This window comes from Pomacea canaliculata, linkage group LG2 (assembly GCF_003073045.1).
Source record: "Pomacea canaliculata isolate SZHN2017 linkage group LG2, ASM307304v1, whole genome shotgun sequence".
In the NCBI taxonomy this organism is placed as follows: domain Eukaryota; kingdom Metazoa; phylum Mollusca; class Gastropoda; order Architaenioglossa; family Ampullariidae; genus Pomacea; species Pomacea canaliculata.
This window is the reverse complement of record NC_037591.1, coordinates 20,732,118-20,750,616: the sequence shown is the minus strand read 5'-3', so window position 1 is coordinate 20,750,616 and position 18,499 is coordinate 20,732,118. Positions and strand designations below refer to the sequence as shown.

The 18,499-nt window shown below is 42.4% G+C and overlaps 2 protein-coding genes across 4 annotated transcripts; both read right to left on the bottom strand.

Moving 5' to 3' along the window:
• Positions 1-91: 91 nt before the first annotated feature.
• On the bottom strand, positions 92-8,866 carry LOC112556744 (potassium voltage-gated channel protein Shaw-like). Of its 2 annotated transcripts, none has more exons than XM_025226044.1 (6): positions 7,274-8,866; positions 4,557-4,612; positions 3,941-4,168; positions 3,292-3,408; positions 2,383-2,505; positions 92-1,686 (listed from the first exon to the last, which is right to left on the bottom strand). In XM_025226044.1, the coding sequence occupies exons 1-6, from the start codon at positions 7,419-7,421 to the stop codon at positions 544-546; spliced, it is 1,815 nt and encodes a 604-aa protein (XP_025081829.1). In that variant the 5' UTR covers positions 7,422-8,866; the 3' UTR covers positions 92-543. The 2 variants fall into 2 exon arrangements, with proteins under 2 accessions (XP_025081829.1, XP_025081830.1); XM_025226045.1 differs by having other exon boundaries at positions 4,557-4,779; positions 7,274-7,412.
• Positions 8,867-12,749: 3,883 nt separating this feature from the next.
• LOC112556770 (sulfotransferase family cytosolic 1B member 1-like) lies at positions 12,750-18,476 on the bottom strand. Of its 2 annotated transcripts, none has more exons than XM_025226124.1 (8): positions 17,979-18,476; positions 16,803-16,980; positions 16,398-16,439; positions 16,062-16,219; positions 15,579-15,702; positions 15,192-15,295; positions 13,816-13,993; positions 12,750-13,356 (listed from the first exon to the last, which is right to left on the bottom strand). In XM_025226124.1, the coding sequence occupies exons 2-8, from the start codon at positions 16,975-16,977 to the stop codon at positions 13,241-13,243; spliced, it is 897 nt and encodes a 298-aa protein (XP_025081909.1). In that variant the 5' UTR covers positions 16,978-16,980; positions 17,979-18,476; the 3' UTR covers positions 12,750-13,240. The 2 variants fall into 2 exon arrangements, with proteins under 2 accessions (XP_025081909.1, XP_025081908.1); XM_025226123.1 differs by having other exon boundaries at positions 18,000-18,465.
• Between the last annotated feature and the right edge of the window lie 23 nt (positions 18,477-18,499).

The window sequence follows — 18,499 nt, the reverse complement described above, 5'->3', positions numbered from 1 at the left end:
CCCTAAATAACTGTTTTCTTTCATTCACATTCATTTGAAATAAATATCACACAGGTTAAACTAAACGTTTAATAATACGCAATTTGGTTGGTCTCTGAAGATGTACCCTGTTTTCAAACGACATGGGAAAACGATCCCCTGCGGTCACAATCTCGGTGACCAAAGCGCAGAAGACTCTACAATTAAACACCCACACCCACGCACATCACGTGATCATAAATTGACGACTCCACAGAAATAAAGAGATCGTTTCCGAATCTTTAAAACATTTCGAGTTGCTACATAAACTGTCTAAGGTCGTGCTTCTCGGCATGAATGGAATACAAAAGGTACATCGAGAGGGCCACCTATATGACATCAGCAGGCTCAACATCTGCTTTGTGTCCAGGGTCCTCGCCCAAAGCTGACGAACTGGGTATCGACCACCCGCCCAGAAAGCTTGCCTTACACTCATCTCCTCCCGGTCTGAATAAGTTGGACATCTGGTAACATATTTTCCTTGTGATTGTCCACGAATTGACTGCGGTCACCTCTATGGTCGTGTCACGTGACACGTAGTTTCAGCAGCTTGGCCAGGTCGGCGGTGTCGCTGCTTGTTGCGTCGTTCTGACGGGTAGACAACTCTGCTTCGTCTTCGAGTAAAGCTGTACCATCCTCAACACTCTGACTGACAGTTTTCTTTGTTTTCTTGTTGCTCCTACACGTCTCATTGCAGGAAGGACCGGGTTGGCCATTGGCTGTATGGTGATTCTGAAAACACTTCAGCACTGACATCTGCACCTCCGGCACTCTCTCGTGGAGGCCTTGCGCGCGTTTCTCCAGGCATTGCCGCCGCTGCTTATTCACGTGCGCCCGCCGTTTGGTGGCGCGGTCTCTGCTGAAGGCGCACTGCGTGTGCTGGTAGTACAGGATGAAGTTGTTGACCAGCACGGGTACCGTGAATCCCACAACCAGCACGCCACAGATCGCCGTCAGGGTGCCCACCACGTACCCCCACCTTGTGGTCGGATACATATCCCCGTAACCCACCGTCGTCATGGTGATAACCGCCCACCAGCAGGCAGTCGGGATGCTGGTGAAGACCGTCTGATCGTCAGCGTAGTGGATAAGAGAAGCGAAGAAGATCATGCCGACGAAGACGAAGAGCAGTAGAAGCAGCAGCTCTCGCAGGCTTGCTTTAAGAGTGTAGAAGAGGATCCATAGTCCCGGGAAGTGACGCATCAACCGGAATATGCGGAAGGTGCGCAAAAGGCGCATATTGGTGATGACGTCGACGGTGCTTTGCCCTTTTTCATGCCGGAAGATCCGGATGCTGAACTCTATGATGTCCGGCAGCAGGGCCAGCAGGTCGATGACAGTCGTCGGCATGGCTAGCATCTTCAGCTTCCGGGGGGACAGAAAGAACCTGCACGCGAACTCCGCGATGAAGAAGACAAGACACGCGCCGTCCATGCCCAGCAGGACAGGGTGAACCTCCGTCAGACCCTTGGTGATGTTTTGTCTGTTTAGCACCACGGCCTCAGCTGTTACATTAGCCGATGATGTGTTATGTGTGATGGGATGTGTTGCCTTGCTTCCCAGGTTAGCAGCCTTATGGTGACTAGGAACGCGAAAAAATTCATGCGTCTGTGCGACGAAAGAGAAGATGCTGATGATGACGAAAGTTAGTGAGACATAGCCGTATAGCTGAAACAGAAAAAAAGACGGATGATGATGATGCTGATGATGATAACACAATCTTAATTTCAATAATCATCGACAAGATTGGCAGCAGCATAAGTGTATGAGTTTTCATGAAGGAGATTGTAAGGACTTACCAAATAGACAGATCCGTGAGCGCATTAAATAAAAATGAAGAGAAAGATTGATTATCGTCAACAAAGGGTTACAAAACTCAAGCTCAACTGTCTCTTCTTTGGTTAAATTCCAGCTTGACTACTATTTAGTAAAATTATTTGAAATCAAAGCGTTAGCGGCTCAGTGTTGTAATCCTTCTAGCACTTTCACAAATCCCACACTTGACTACACACAGCGAGACTTATCCGATTTAAAAGTAAAGATGTAAACAACTCGATAAAGCATCTTTTAAAAAACATCGTTTACAAACATAAGTTTTTTCCTGATCTTTACTGTTTCTCTCTTTCCTTTCTTATTTTTACAAAACACGTGTAAGAATGATAGTGACAAGTTTGACATGAATTTGTACAATGGCAATAAAAATAAAGACAAGCATTAGTGATGACACCACCGAACTATTCTACGCTCATTAACACACATTCATGTGCACTCGTACATAAAAGCGAAAGCAGGCAAGTGAATGTAAAAGAAAGTCTTACGCTAGAGGGCAAGCACCTGACATTGTTTGAGAAGTGTATTTCTTACATTAGCAAGCAGACTGGATCTTGGATTATGAAGTATGTTCCAAAACTTTATTTGGAGTTCACGAACTTTGCTGTGACTTCTCTCGACTTCTGGCCAGTCATCCTGTGATCCTGGCATGTTGACCTAACGATTAAAGAAAAAATACCACTAGAAGTTCAGATAAGTGTTTACTGCAAAGGATTTTAACGAATAAATAGCGATACACACTCAATACCCCAAAGTGAATATAAAATCAATAGCAGTTAATCATAACATTACTTACAGAAAAAACTTACACACTTAAAAAAATCTATTTGACTACATAAGTAGCAGAAATTAACATATACAAAGAAAGTACAAGAAAAGTAGTAATAACTTCGAAATGGTTAAATAAGTGATAACTGAGACAAAGACAAACTGAGACAAACGAGTCATTAAAACGAGAAAGTTTTGAACAATTTTTTAAATTGTAAAACTTTGAACAATCAATTAAAACAATATAGAAATGAAATGGTTGATGGTTTGCGCATTCAACTTAAGATTGATATGGAGTGAATGAAAACGCAGACATAATTTTAGAAAGCCGATGGTGGCTTTTTCAAAATTGATTAGAGGTTCAGATATAAAATTTACTGAAGACCTCTCTCCTTCACATGTGTCATTCTACGGTCACGTGACTACCCCAACAGCCTCATCAAGGTTACCCGAAAGGCGTATGGGAAAGAGGCAGATGGATGAGCAAGCAACACAAAACCCGCTCCAATTACAATAATACAATATAATACAATTTTATTAATCCACTAAGGCCATTCGAGATAGTGCTCATAGTAGAAATATGCAGATAAATACATATATACATGCATGTTGAAATAATCTCTCTCTCTCTCACACACATTTTACACAGTCACACGTACACACACGACTGCCTACCTTTCTGTCCTGCTCCAGTCTGCGCAGTGCGTCAAGTGTGGTAGTCCATGAATTGTAGTTGGTCCAGCAGCACTCTTCGATCTCGTCCTCCTCAATGCCCCAGAACTCCAGCTCCGTCTGCCGCCAGTAAAAACGTCAATGTTTCCCTCTTTTCTTCTTAGTGTAATTGTGTTCATTTTATTAACCAGCTGAACTAAAATAGCTTATTATTTTTATCCAAAAGCAGGCTAATAAACAAACAACCCCGACCCACCAACAACAGAAAACAAAAACAAAACCATCCCTCCCCCCTGCCCCCCCAAAAAAGTAAACCCCCCCCAAAAAAAAAAAATCAGAAACAAATCAAAACAAAACAAAGAAACCACATTGTATTCCACTACCACTAGTTAAGTATAGTAACGGTCCATTTTCATTTATGATATAAATATGCTGGTTCATGTTCGCTTCCTTCCTTCATTCCTGTAAACGACTGTCTGAGAGATATTCTACTGAAGATATGAATTTACCAAAACTGAGTGGCATTTCTGAATTTCTGAAGTAAATTACTCCTTCACTTAGATGTAAAAAAAGACTCCCCCCCCCAAACAAAACAAAACAAAACAAAAACAAAACAAACAAACAAACAAACAAACAAACGAAGAGTTGTTACCTTGACAGCGGGACCACAACATTTAGTTGGTAAGTGGAGTTCTCCTGTGCGAAGATAATTCAAAATCGCGCAGAAGACATCCGGGTCCCGATCAAAAAAGTAATGACCTTTCTCTTGTCTGAAGTGCTTCCGGAGAAAAGAGTCGTCTGCTAGTGGACTGTGGGGCAAGCTGTGTAGTGTGGACTTGTAAGTCTCAAACATGGTGCCTCCCACATTGAACACAACTGTCTGCGGAAAGGTATGCATGTTGCTGTGATAGCGATATGTCGCTTATTTTGAGATAAATAATTTTGAAAGTTCAAATCAGAATAATAATTGACATTGGTGTAGACTTTGCATAATACAACAGACTGATATTTGCGACAGTCATTAAAATTATCATTCGGAATTTTTTGCTATTTAAAAATACAATAGGAACACGTAGGTCTAAAGCTTTCTTAAACTTTCTTTCTGATAAATATTTTGTGAAACTTGTTCTGTATGGAAAGTTTGAAAAATTGACATAAGATATTAAAATAGTTCACATGTAAAGTTTAACACTACACAGTTGAGCAGAGTACAGCCACAGGTACAATAGATATATGTAGGTACTTAAAATTCAACTGTATTCACCTACCTCGTTGCCAGTTGCAACATGGGTGAGAATTCTACCCGGTTCTTGAATGCTGGCTCCTGGAAGTAAAGCGTTCAAGACACTTTGTTTATATTTTGACCTTGACCCAGTAAATGAATCCATTTGATGTTGTTTCTTTGTTGCTGGATCAACCTCAGAGTGTGATGCAAAACAGTTCTAAGCTTTACAAGTGAACGACTGTGAACTTACAGCGGGTGCTGATCTTCTGCGAACATAAAATGACATTCGAAAAAAATACACATAGAATAGACATTTATGCTCATGTTTTGCATCTTGAATAAACACCTATATGGAATACACATTTATGCTCATCTTTTTGTATCCTGAAAACGTATCTGTCGGAACACAGTTCTGCCCTGTTAAAAAAGACCTTAAAAATCACAAAGGGCCTTGTGGAATCTAAGCTCATGGCAAATTTACACGACGGTCATATAACAGATTTACCCTACAGTCATAAAAAAAAATTACACTCTAGTCATATAAAAAATCCATAAGACACTTCTAAAAAATAAAAAAATGTATCGTGACATACTTAGACCATAATTCTTCTCTGTTAAAAGACCCTGAAAGATGTCTGACAAACGCACGACTCATTTTTCAGTTAAATTCATACAGACATTGTAGTTTTATGTGTGCACATAAATCTTGAAGACGCACACTCGAGCTTGCGGGATGTTATCCCAGCAAACCGTTGGATTCCGTACCCTTTACCAGAGACCACAGAGACGGGTACCCCCATGCAGATTGGTGGGGCGGAGGGTTCGGTGCTAGTGTCTCAGTCGCTCATTGTTTTATGCTGTTGGTCAATCATGCTGTGACCAAATGATGTCATGTGGCATTTCATCAAAGTGAAAAGCACACACCTGCCAGTGCCCTTCATAATTTTATTTGTCCGAGCCAGTACGGAATCCTATAAATCAGTGATGCCCAACCTTTTTCGGTCTGCGGGCCATACACATTTCCGACATGCGTGTGACGGGCCCCTTCACCGCAAAAATACAAAAAAAAAAAAAAAAAAAATAGAGCAGATACCATTTTTATTAGAAACAAGTTGTATTTACCATTAATTATGTAGTAATTAGTGGGATATTTGAAGTTGTTTACCCGAAACCAACTTCTGAATGTCCGGCCTCATCGTAGAGACACCAAGTCAGAGCACTGAATCGAAATGTTCGTCCATCGAAACAAAGATTGAGAGATGCCCCTACGTAGGGATAAATACTTCTTCTTCCCTTTTTTTCGTTTTTTATGTCTTTTTTTATTACTAACATGCCGATTTTCTGCACTGTGGGCAGAAGTTTCGCGGGCCGGATGGCACCGCGTCGCGGGCCGGATATGGCCCGCGGGCCGTAGGTTGGGCATCCCTGCTATAAATCATCGCATCACCACATACCTGCGCAGAACGACTTTAGGAATGTTATATATATTTATATAGAGTGCAGATGCTGATCTGGTAAACAACGGATTTGTTTTGCTGTTGTTTGCCACATCAGCCGAAGACGTGACGTCACGATGTCACGCACCTTAGGGCCTACGCAGACTTTGGGGCAAACCAGAATAACCGTGTGAAATATAGTACAGTGGTGTTTGGAGCTGGGCGATGGTTTTGAAAAATACGTGCGTCCCTCGGTGGACAGATAAAGTCACGTGGATGTATAGGTTCGTGAGGGACTTCATTAGACAGCATGCTCTCTGGACAGAAAAGCAAGCGTGGCTGTGTCGATGAGAAGACAGGCCAATGTTTTGGTCCTCAAGGTGCAGTGTGTAACAGTGTTGATGCTCACGGTGCAGTATGTAACAGTGTTGATCCTCACCGTACTGTGTGTAACAGAGTTGATGCTCACCTTACAGTGTGTATTAGTGTTGATGCTCACCATACAGTCCTCAAGGTACAGTGTGTAACAGATAGTGTTGAACCTCAGGATACAGTGTGTAACTGTTTTGATCCTCACCGTACTATGTGTTGATCTCTCCTGTGCAATAACAGCTAGTGCGTTGATCCTTCAACAGTAACAGCAAGTGCATCATCTTCATTGTACAGTAACAGCCAGTGTTATTCCTAGTGTGGATTGTGTAGCAGCCAGTGTATTATTCATCATGGCACCTGATGCAACAACATGTGTACTATCACCAAACAGGGTGTAACAGTGTGTTGATCCTCACTGTACAGAGTGTAACATCCAATGTGTTGATCCTCACTGTATGGTGTGTAACATCCAATGTGTTGATGCAACAAAGAGTTCATCCCCATTGTACCGTGTGTAACAGTCAATGTTGAGGGTTTATTATTGATGTTGTTTATGTTCTAATCCAAACTAAAAAGTGTTTTTAACATAGCATAACAATACATCAGAAAATGACTTGGAAAAGCTTTTGGTTGAATTGTTCCAACTGTACTCAACATTCTACTATTTTTTGTGCCTGAGGTAGTAGGCAGCTTTTACACTTTATGATTTATTTATGGCTATGTCCTTTCATCCATATAGGCCAAATAGCCTGAAAAACTGGAAATTATTATTTTATACCCACCCACACCCACACACACCCTCTGTCTCACACACACAGAGATACACGCCAGGTCAGAACATACAACCCGACCGCAATGAACAATGGCAACATAAAATAATTTCATCACCATGACAAACTTTGTGAAAGAACTTCTCACTCACAACAACAGGGAGTGAAGTAAGCAGCCATACCTGTTTTTGTGGCCAAGAAGTGTGGAGTGAGAACACGACTTATGCTGTCTCCCTGTCTCGTGCACGTCACACAGTGAGGGGACGTCAAGTTGACGGCGAGAAAACAGCCTCGGGCCTCACGTGTTCGCCCCTCCCTTCCTCCCCCCATCCACCACCGGACATCTCCGGTGTTGTGCAATGACTGACCTGACACTTTCCTGCCATTCACCTATTCATCTGCCTTGCCATCGACAGTTTTAAAGAAGTTCCCCATCTCCATCACAATCAGCAACATTGTAGGAATGCTGGTTACATTTACTGCGTCTGATGTCAGGTACAGCGCACAGCTTCATGACTGTGGACCCCGGTCTGTATCAACTGCGTATGATGTAGTACAGGTGTGGTTCCCGTAAGCTCTTGTCGTAATTAAATAGATATTCACACCACAATGTCACTCCACTGGTTAATACTTTTGACACAGCACTGTCGGCTCGCTCTGCTTTCCTTCTCTCAATATTCCCGAACTCCAGTGAGTTAATGAAACACCTGAGTGAGTTAATGAGTCATGAGTTGAATGAGGCAAGAGGTAATGGAGACAGATTTCCATCTTTTTGACGAATATATCTTGTTTCTGTCTCTGTGTTTATTTTTAATATTATTTAATTCTTAATATTAGTTAATTACTAATGTCATTTAATGTATTAGTAGGTAGGCATTAGTCAATGTAAGTTCGGGTCCCAGTGAGCCTCATCATGTTATTCAATGAATGTGTACTGGTGTGTAGACATGGGGTAAGTTGTGCAAGTTGTTCCCCAGCTACTGTGTAAGGGCCGTCTTCAAGCTCCTGTAATGCAAGGACAGAACTGTCACTAGCTGTGCCATAAACACTGTGCCCTGGCGTGCATAATGCCCCAGAATGACAGCGGCTAAAACCCGCCACAACCCCTAAAAAGAGAGAGAAGAAGTTTGCTTCCACCTCGACACCTGATGCTGTACCTGTTTACAGACATTTTTCCACTAAGGTGGGCTGAACGAAAATAAAAAACAAACAAAACCAAAACAACCCATCCTGGACTATGTATAAGTCAAAAAGACGGGAAATATATGTTGACATGTACCTCACTTCTTTAAAATTAAATTGTGCGTTTTGTCTCGTCTGGTCAAGAAACACTAACGGTAGTAACGTTTCACTTTTGTGAAAACGTAAATAGGCTTTGCTGTGCTAATCCGCCAATCCTGGGTAAGTCTTTGCTAATACCTCTTTGCCATCAGTACCAGGATTTGTGAACGCAGTAACAAACCCTGAATGTCCCTGCAGTCTTTTGACATGGCAGTTCGAGACGGAGTATGAATATCCCTGGGAAAGAGAAATGAGCCACTAAAAATAACATGTTGCCCTGTCTGTGCCTGTGGCAGGTTGTCCCTCTGCCGCCTGTTTCAAGACTTGAGAGGAGATTAATGTAACACCGTGGTGCTCTCCACGACAGGATAATCCTTGCCTTACCCCAGGTGTCTGCTTTCGCAACCCTTGTGTGGGTCGGTTGATGCGCGCAGATTCCTGCTTGTGAGAACAGGGTTAGTTGATGACCATCGGCGGGCTCATTTGATCTCCACCTCAACGTTTGACCACGAACTTGTACTACTGGACTGCTGGCAGATGATTTTTTTTTCCAGTGCTGAAACGAGGCATTAGACGACAAAGCTTCCGGTTTAGTCACATTCTTTGTTACGGCTCGCCGAGACTAACAGAGGAGAACTTCGCAAGAGGCTAAGCGTTGGTCTTGGCAGACAGACAGCAGTCCACCTATACACATCCGTGGTTTGACACCCACCAACGTGCGACGATTGCTAGTGTCACTGAAACATTGTCACCGAGAGTCGTCTTGACACTGCTCGCAAGATGAAGTAAATAACGGCCGTGATAAATGGCGAGTCAGTTCAGTCTTTTCAGTTTTTCTCTGCCTTTGGTCCATTCATCCGGAGCTAAATGCCAACTGTATGTTAGTCGGAGAATTTATCTCTCTTTTTTTAAAATGTCTGAAATAGTTTCTGTGTCCCCTGTCACTGTGTGTGTGTGCCCGTGTATATTTGAGTAGTTTTATGTGTGCAACATGAAGAGTGGGCTCTGTATAAATACCGTAACTGTTATTTAACACATAACACAAGGTAAAAAGACAGTGTGTTTAATTTTGTTAAAGCATAAATTAAAAATATGCTCACAGAGCATAGAAAAAAGTTGGGATTTATTTATTTCTATTTGAGATTTAACAGATTTAACACTTCCAAGGGGAAAGAGATTTTCTGAAGCCCAGTGTCTCTGGATAGAGAATACAAATACAATGCAGTGCGGTGAGGGCAAACTCATGTTGGTAGTGAACGACTTTCACGTTCTTGCCTCTTCAGGATCTTTTTTAGAGAGGGCGGCTGCACCCCTTGACCCCGCTGGTTCCTACGCCTTGCAATGCTCAGTACTTCATGACCTGCAAGCCAGGTTACTGTGATTTACGTGGCAGTTCTGCTTGACCGACTTTGCATCCTTTTCCACGATGCTTCTGTGCTTTAAGGGAGAGTTGACAGTGAGGAAATACTAAACAGAATGGAGCAAGTGACTGACCATACAAAGACCTTGCTACATATACGCCAACGAGACACATTTCAAGATCATCGGGATATCGACAACCCTGCAAAACAGCAAAAAAGTAGAAGGAATGGTAGATGAAAAATAAGATGGGAGGACATCTACGAGTAGACAGGCTTGTAACTCAGCAGTTACAAAAGAATGTCGGAGAAAGAGAGAGAGGGGTGGTTGGAGTGGTTGAGAAGATCATTAGGGTTCACCTTGGACAAGGGAGATGACTATGATGAGTTGGCGGCTATTGCTTTATGTGCACACCTCATCTTGCGGTGCATCCGTGACCTCTTGGCTGGCTGAAAGGTGTGGTCTTTTCTTGCTTTGCACCAACTGACACATGATCTGCTTCTTACCTGGTAAGCAGCTTAAGAGTATGCGCTGTGTGAAATTTGATACATTTTTGTAAAAAAAAAAAAAGGTTCCCTCTCTTCCTGTCTTACGTATCTCACGTCTTTCGAGACTCTCTCCTCTAAGGTCACTTTTCGTGTCTCAAAGCCTTCTAGAAATGTTGCAAGGTGAAGTTTTGGGTTTTTATTGCCTACACAAATTCTGTGAGCATGTTACATGACAGCAAGAGACACTCCTGTAAGACAACGGAAACTTTCTGATCTGAATCAGAAAGGTTAATCACAGAGGTTGCAGAGGAACTCTGCCAGCCGTCAACACCAGTCAGAGTGACAGTTCGGGTTATTCGGATGTTGAAAGTCTGTATGTCTCGTGCTAAAGTAGCAGTTTTTTAAAACCACGAGAAATGCAGACTGTCAGCGTCCGACTAACCCGAACTGTCGCTCATTCTCTCTGTGATTGGTGTTGGCGGCTGGCAATGTTGTGAATGGTGTACCAACGTGACGTCATACACTGTTATCAGCGCTCGTTGATCGCAGGGGATAATGAATTAACTGGTGGGTTTTGGAGGCTGACATTTACAGTTTATTCTTATATCGCATATAGCTACTGTTATATGAAAAAAACGCCAACCGTTCAGGTTGGTCTTTAACATTTACTCGCCTCATCAGATCATTGACAGAGGACTGGGGAATCACTAACTCATGCTCAGGGACCAGAGACTACTTTAGTGTAGAAACATTATGAGGGAAGTCGTGTTTCTCACAGCGGGCCTTAAAAGGAATTAAGCACGTTGGGAAGATCACACTTACCAACGCCAAGTTCCATTGGATGGTTTTTTTTTTTTAGTAGACCAACCTAGACAAATAGCCCAAGAGAGGATAGAAAATACAGTAAACCTACCTGGTCTCCTAGGAAATTGATCAAACGACTCGTATTGTTGTCCAGACTAAGCCTGAACCCCTTTGGTGAGGCGTTTTGTCGGTGTGAACTGTAGAATTATTAAGGACGGGATCTTTGGGTTCGTTGTCCTTCCGAGTACGGGTGGATGAACTGTCATTTCTTTGTCCGTCCATTAGTTTGTCGTCTTTATACACACACCGTCTCATCCTCCCTCTCACATTTGAGGACATGTTTTTACGCGGAGATGCGAACACATGCAGTCAAGGTATTCTTGCTCTGATTGGAGTAGAAGCCTTAGAGAAAGCATGGACAAATTCTTCACTTCTAGTGGGCAAGGACTTCCCCTAGGTTACATGTGTACATGTCTACAAATTCTAGGCATACAGGATAGTGTAAGATGACTAGACGCTTAGGGAATGTTAGTTCGGTTGAATAGTTTAGGTGATGGTACTGCTAAGTGCTAACACATACACAAGGTTGTTCTGGCTGTATTTCACAGTATTGGTCTTATCAAAAATCAAAATCAAATCAAATCAAATCAAATCAAATCAAAACAGACTTTATTGTCTGCCCAGGAGGACAGAAATTTGTCTTTGCTCACATACCCATACAGACATTTAACACACAGTTAGGAGTAAAAGTGAGGAGTAAAATAGTGTTGATTGCACCAGTCCATCAAGGCAGTGTATGTTTATCCTAACAACAAACCTTGGGTGACCAAGGGCCTAAAAGCACTGCTGAACAAAAAGAAACATTTGTTCATCACGGGCAGAAGCCCACGACAGAAGATTAGTACATAGAGAGGACCATGATGCCTTATCACGTACAGTGATGTCTGAAAGGAGTTATATATATATACACAACAGTTCATTGAAGTCAGGATGAATGTAACATTCGCTGACACACTTTTTATCACCTTCAGTTGTAAAACGTTATTTAAATTCCTGTTTTCACACCTGCTATTTCCTTTAAAAAAAAACACCATTCCCAACCTCTCGTTTTAGCCGTTTAGCATTTAAGGCAATAATAAAAAAAGGCAAATGAAAGGCCCGGCAACACATTCCTGAGATATCAGTTAAAGCCGCTTTGTCGTTTACGAGGCTGTCGTGTCATCTTTGTGACACAAAAAATGAAATACGATTAAGAAACAGGGGAGGTAAGTGGATAAAATTACAAAATGTCGGAGCAGACAACTCGTGACGATTCTTTGTAAGTCAGCGAACACGAACTTATAAACGATGACGTCACACACGCGAGCACGCGCAGTCACACACACACTCAGGCAGCGCGTGTGGGCGTTCGTGCATCGATGTAATGGCGTCTCGAGACATGTTTACGTGTGATGATACTCTACGTGCCCTCAGGAGGAAAAGCAGCAGCAAGCAAAATGCATGGATGAAGATGAGGAGCTGAGGAGTGAGCAGAAGAGCTGGTAATGAAAGGTATAAAAATGAGTGCAAGAGAGAGAGATTAAAAGAGAGGAAAAGTATTCAAGGGATGTAGGTTATCTCTGGCCAAACCCGTGTTGCATTACTTCCCTTGGAAGTCACAACTACTTCCTAAATTTATTTTTAAATATTTCATACAGAAAACTTAGAAAAACAATCATAGCCAATATGAACCTGGTAAAATACTTTATTTCGCACATGATGGTATTTCGGGATTTTTCATGAAGTTCATGAGCTGTTTACCGAAGGATTAAAAACTTGCCTATAAAAGGCCATTTTTAACATACTCATTCGTGGGTCAGTAGATTGTCAATTTTTAAAAAAGTTACCTCCAAAAAGTTTATTGATATAGTGTGTAAAAGTTATGAGTATAGAACAAAATAATAACATTATTGAGTTAGCGTGTAAACATTAGGGAGTCTGGAATAAAATATCAACATTTGTGAGTTAGGAAAAATCAGTCAGCACGAGTTAGCAGCAGGTCAGGTAAACAAGTGTTGCGACCTGTTTCTGGAACAAGGTGCATGAGCATCTGTATATGTTTCAAATACATAATAGTCTCAATAAGCTTCAGATGATTAATGGGTCTACAACCATTTTCATGTATGTAAATATGAAAAATATGATAAGAAAGCGTGTGGGCCCTAAGATGAAGTGTGTTCAAGCTTTCAGGTAACGCTCAGCAAGTATGGTTCCTCCCAGTTTCGCTCTGAACACCTCGTTGAAGGCAGCTTCCTCCTCCTTTGAAAAAAAATTCTTCCAATCCCCAATCACACCTGCAAATGAAGAAACAAAAGGGTAAAGTTCATGTAACATTCAGTGATATAATGTCATTCGACGACGCACTAACACTCGGGGACAGGTACACTCGGTCCGAGTAGCACAAAAGAATCTCCGTGTCAGTTGTAAATCCGTAGCTATGGCCGCCCACATTCCTGTCTCCTGTCGTTCTTCGACATCAACAGGGTATCAAAGTATATTAGCTCAAGTCAGACTGAGTTTTCTCCACCGTCTTAACTTGTCCACGTCATATCTAGAAAGTCTAGAGTTTGTTTAAATTGGTCTTAAATCATTGTCTAATGTTCTTTGTTCATTTCATATTAAAAAATAATAATTTTAATTTTTGAGTAACTATGTATTCAGTTCTCTAGGTTTGTTGTCTTAATCAAGGTAATGCTCATTCTGCTATCCTCAAGAGGTTTTACACTAGTGTCACACAGAAAAAAAGAACAGACCTTTCCTGCAGACCCCTTCAAATCCTTCCTTGTGGTCGCCACGTAAAGGGTCTGGACGGTCAACGATGACCTGCTTCAGTTTCTTGAACTCGCAGGCTGCAGCGATGCCAGAGCACAGCTTTTCATCCGCCGCATAACCCAGGAACCGTTGCACCTTCAGCAGCTCTTCGGCGCAGTTCTGATCGCGCACCGACCCACAGGTCAGCAAGGGACAGATGGGTATGGACAGACGAATTCATACATCATGTTGCATCATTGCCTAATTCGACAAACTTGAGGAATATATGGACTTGACACGATTGGGATGAATGATGTGTTCCACGTGTGGTGACAACAAAAAGTAAGCACAAGAACGAAGAGAAAGAAGGGGAGACCACTATCACCATTATTCTTAAAGGCTGAATGGGATAAATTATTTGTTTCTAATAGCTTGGTAAAACTCAGTGTAGAATACCATTTACCAATATCTTGGTGAAGCACAAAAAGGTCAAATTGGTGACGTAACGTTTGTACACGGCTAAACCTAATTATTGTCCTAGCTGTCCCATTGGCTGAGGCCTTTATAAACCTCAGCGAAGTGCGCTGTTATCAGAGCACGAGAATCAAGTCTTTAGACATGGAAAAAAACGCCAACTGTTCAGGTTGGTCTGTAGGAAACAAAGTTAGAACCTCATTTTGCCGCGACGTCTCGTTCAACAGCAATAATAATATCCTGGCTGCTACCTTCAGACGAGAATGTAGGTCAACTTATGTGTACGTCTCCCCCTCCCCAACCACACGAGATTTCGCAACGCATATTTTAAACGTGTGTTTGAATGCACTTGCGTGACACACTAAGGCTAACACAACGCCCTGTGCTGCTAACCTGCAAACACATTTGAGGCTGATTTCATGTTTGAGTCAGGGTTAACCTTTAAAGGTAAGTTTGTAGATAATTAAATTTTAATCTGCTGACACCAGTGACTAGAGGCAACGCGGGACCAGGGTACGCGTATTCCCTAACTCTAACCCAACCATTACGACGGTTTGAAAATACGCCTTAAAACCTAATCTTATGTTGTGCAGCGGACCCCTGTTATCGATACAGCGAGTCATGGGCTGTGTGCTGTGGGTTCTCTCCTCTCCTTACTTTCTATAAGTGGTACTTGTTTATAGGGCTGGGATAGTTGACCGGGATACAGTGTTGGTTGCTGGATCAGTTCTATGTTTAAGGTTTGCTGTTTAGTTGGAACAACAACAAACAAACAACAAACAAAACAACAAACAACCAAACAACAACCAACCAACAACCAACCAACCAACAACCAACCAACAAACAAACAATCAACCAACAAACAACCAACCAACAATCAACCAACAAACAACCAACAACAAACCTTGAGTAAATCCTCGTAGAACACGTGCAACACGGGAATGTCAGGATTGTCCTCCAGCGTCTGCATTATGTGCTGTTCAAAGTCGATGAACGATCCATAGGGCACTGCCACATACAACAATCATTCTCTAAGTCATCGTCACAGAGATCAATCATTCTCCAAGTCATTGTCACAAAGGCCACTCTGGGGCTTACCGATTCCTTACAAGATGTTTACAGAAGACTTGCGGGTGTTGCACGTGATTCACTGAAGAGGAAGGAACGAAAGAAGTAGATAATGGAAGGAAAGAAAGAAACAAGGAAGAGGAATAGCAAGAAAATTCGAAAAGCCACAAAGTAGATGACATCTACAACTAACATCCAACTTACAGGTGGTACGTCTACTTACATGTGCCCTCTAGGAACAACTCCAGGAAATGGGAGAAAGTGCCGTTGTAGTCAAAGAGCTCGGCAAAGCCTTTCATAAAACTATAGTAGGATACCACTGTATCCTTCGGGTCACGATGTAGAACCTGTCACAGAAAGGCATCACAATCACACTGGATGTCACACCATCGACGATTGACTGAACACTCCACTGAACACTTACAGCACTGGCCACATGTCTGCAAATACCTGGGTGAAGCTAATTTTTACACCGTCCTCTTCTTATTTCTCCTTGATTTTTTTTACATTTATTGTTTTTTTGTGTTCTCATTATCGTTTTCTTTTTTTCTCAGTGTGACAGCTATGCTAGGCGATTTTTAGGCGGTGCTCAGATGTTATCATAAATTCATCTGCAGACATACAGACAGAGATTGTGTAAGACGAGGCTGCGGGAGAAGGGGAAAGGGCTAGTGACAGTACAGACTAAGGTTTCCAGACCACTGACCACAAACTTGATCTTCTTCTCCTTGGTCTGTGCTGGCAGGTGATGGAAGTAGAAGTGCGAGTTGAGTGTCCGTGGCGAGGGCATGGCCTCCAACATCTCAGGCGTCATGAAGTCCAACATGTAGTTCTCTTTAGTGTTGGCGTCGTACTGCACGCTTCCTGTCACATGACAACTTCATTAACACTGACTCATTAATGACCGATATCATTAGGTTCATCAAAGCCAATGAAATGATAGAGGTCGGTAGTTGGTCATTACTAATATGCCGTGATTAGTATTTCTTACTGAAATATTTTATTGGCTGTAGTTTGTAGATAATAAAGACACAGCACAAACCTTTAGATAGCATGCAAATCATTTCCCACAACCAGTGACAGCCTGCAAACAAAAGACATTTTGTTGACAGTGACGTAGGATATCACGGGCCAAACAAGAAAGCGAAAACAAGCGAGGGAGAAAGACAATAAGGCATAAGAACCAGCTAGCTCATCAATATCTTTGACACTTATGTAATTCTGGTTTTAGATCAGTTACTCAAACACAACCAGTGCCGACTACTCTGGTGTCAAATGTGACTTACTAGCTTATCACATCTGACATAACTGCTTGCCTATAGGATGCACACCTCCGCCCCATTCGGTCTGTCGCGTCCATGGCGGGCGCTCAAGCTGGGCACAGGTCACAGGTCATTGACTTGACCGGCCTGTAGATGGGATAAAAGTTTGAACACACAGTACACACCTGTTCTGGGGTAACCCCAAAGCAGAAGATCATCGTCCCTGATCGGTAAATTCCTGATGTTCGAAAGGTGGCGCTTGGGGTCCTTGGTGAAGGGAAAGAATGGGAAGAAGCAGCCCTCCACATACAGGGCCTTCATGGTGTTGCCCCCACTGTCGATGGCGTGAATCACCGGCATTTCCTGCCACACATCCCCAGACATAACGAAATAAAACAATTAGACAAATACTGCAGCAAAGGCCTTCGTCAAATATTACAACAGTCCGCACAATGCTAGTACATCTTCTCCCCTCTCCCTTTTCGTCTATTGACTTCTTCCTTACTCGTCTTTCACTGCGGAATCGTGATACCCTCAGTTTTTGTTACCCGATTCATCTTTGTGTTTCTATGTCTGTCTTTCATTAGTCTTCGACACTGTTATTTATCCTTCCGTTCTTCTTAGGCTTCTCAAGTCTCGTTCTTGTGTCAAGCGCTAAAAGCTAAAAGCATCCTTACGAGCGTGAGTATGCGCTATATAATAAATCAAGCGTTTATTATTATTATTATTATTATTATTATTATTATTATTATTATTATTATTATTATTATTATTATTATTATTATTATTATTATTATTAAATGGGCTGGATGCCATTTGGGAAGTTCCTTGAGCAAATGACGTAAGGTGTGACGTGAAAATAAAGTGACGACAAAAAGGTGACGACAAAAAGGCTGAGGAGGAAAAATGGCGGATCGGAGAAGGAGCATCGACGTGTGGCTCAGCCGTGGCTATTGTTCTAACCCGTACATGAAAGGGTTGTGCATCTGCTGACAGTTCCTGCCCTTTTGGGTTGAGTGTTGGGTTGAGCTTTTTGGTTTGAGTGTTGGTTAACCACTCTGTTACAATTATTACTATTGTCGTGGTGGTGGTGACAAAAAAGTCTTAACCACTGTACTACCGGGCACCCTATGTATTTGACCACACTCCTGCTTTTCATCTTATCTTGCTCTCGCATTCTGTCGACTTCACCTACCAAGACATCTTCGTCTTTGCTTCTAAGTAATGAAACTTTCTTCCAGCCCACAGTCGTCATTCACGGTCAAAGCCAGTATTCAAACGCTCGTCATAAGTTTACCTTCATGCTTAATTTTTACTATCGTATCCCAAAATTTCTGGCTAAAACTTGAAAACTCACTCACCTGCCTCGTGTACTGTCTTACCTTGACGTGTTAGTCTGAGCTTTGTGTGAGCAATGGAGTCGTAGGAAGGTGTCAATGCCGGCGGCAAGCAACGAACAGGTTGAATAGGTGTGTATACACTCTTGTCGGGGCAATGGGTTGCAAAGCGCCGCGGAGCTGTAATGTTCGGGTTGCAACACCGTCTGATGTGGAGCAGGTGAAAGACAGCTAGCGACCTACATAAGCGACTACACAGCTTGTGGCACAATCATCGCCACCCGTTGCCCTAACAACCCTTGCGACCTACGATCGTCACGATCAAAGTCAAGGTTTTGTTCCCCCCACACCCCACACACCCTTTGCTATGCCTTGAGTAAAGATTTGTGAGACAAAGGAGAGAATTACACTGGGGATAATCATGGTTTCTTCATTCGGTTGGGATCTCCATTTGGCAGTTTGTAACAAGGTGTTACACCTGATTGACAGCAGCCAACGGTTACCGCATGTCGTGTCTCATTGATCACAGCCTCACAGTATTTACT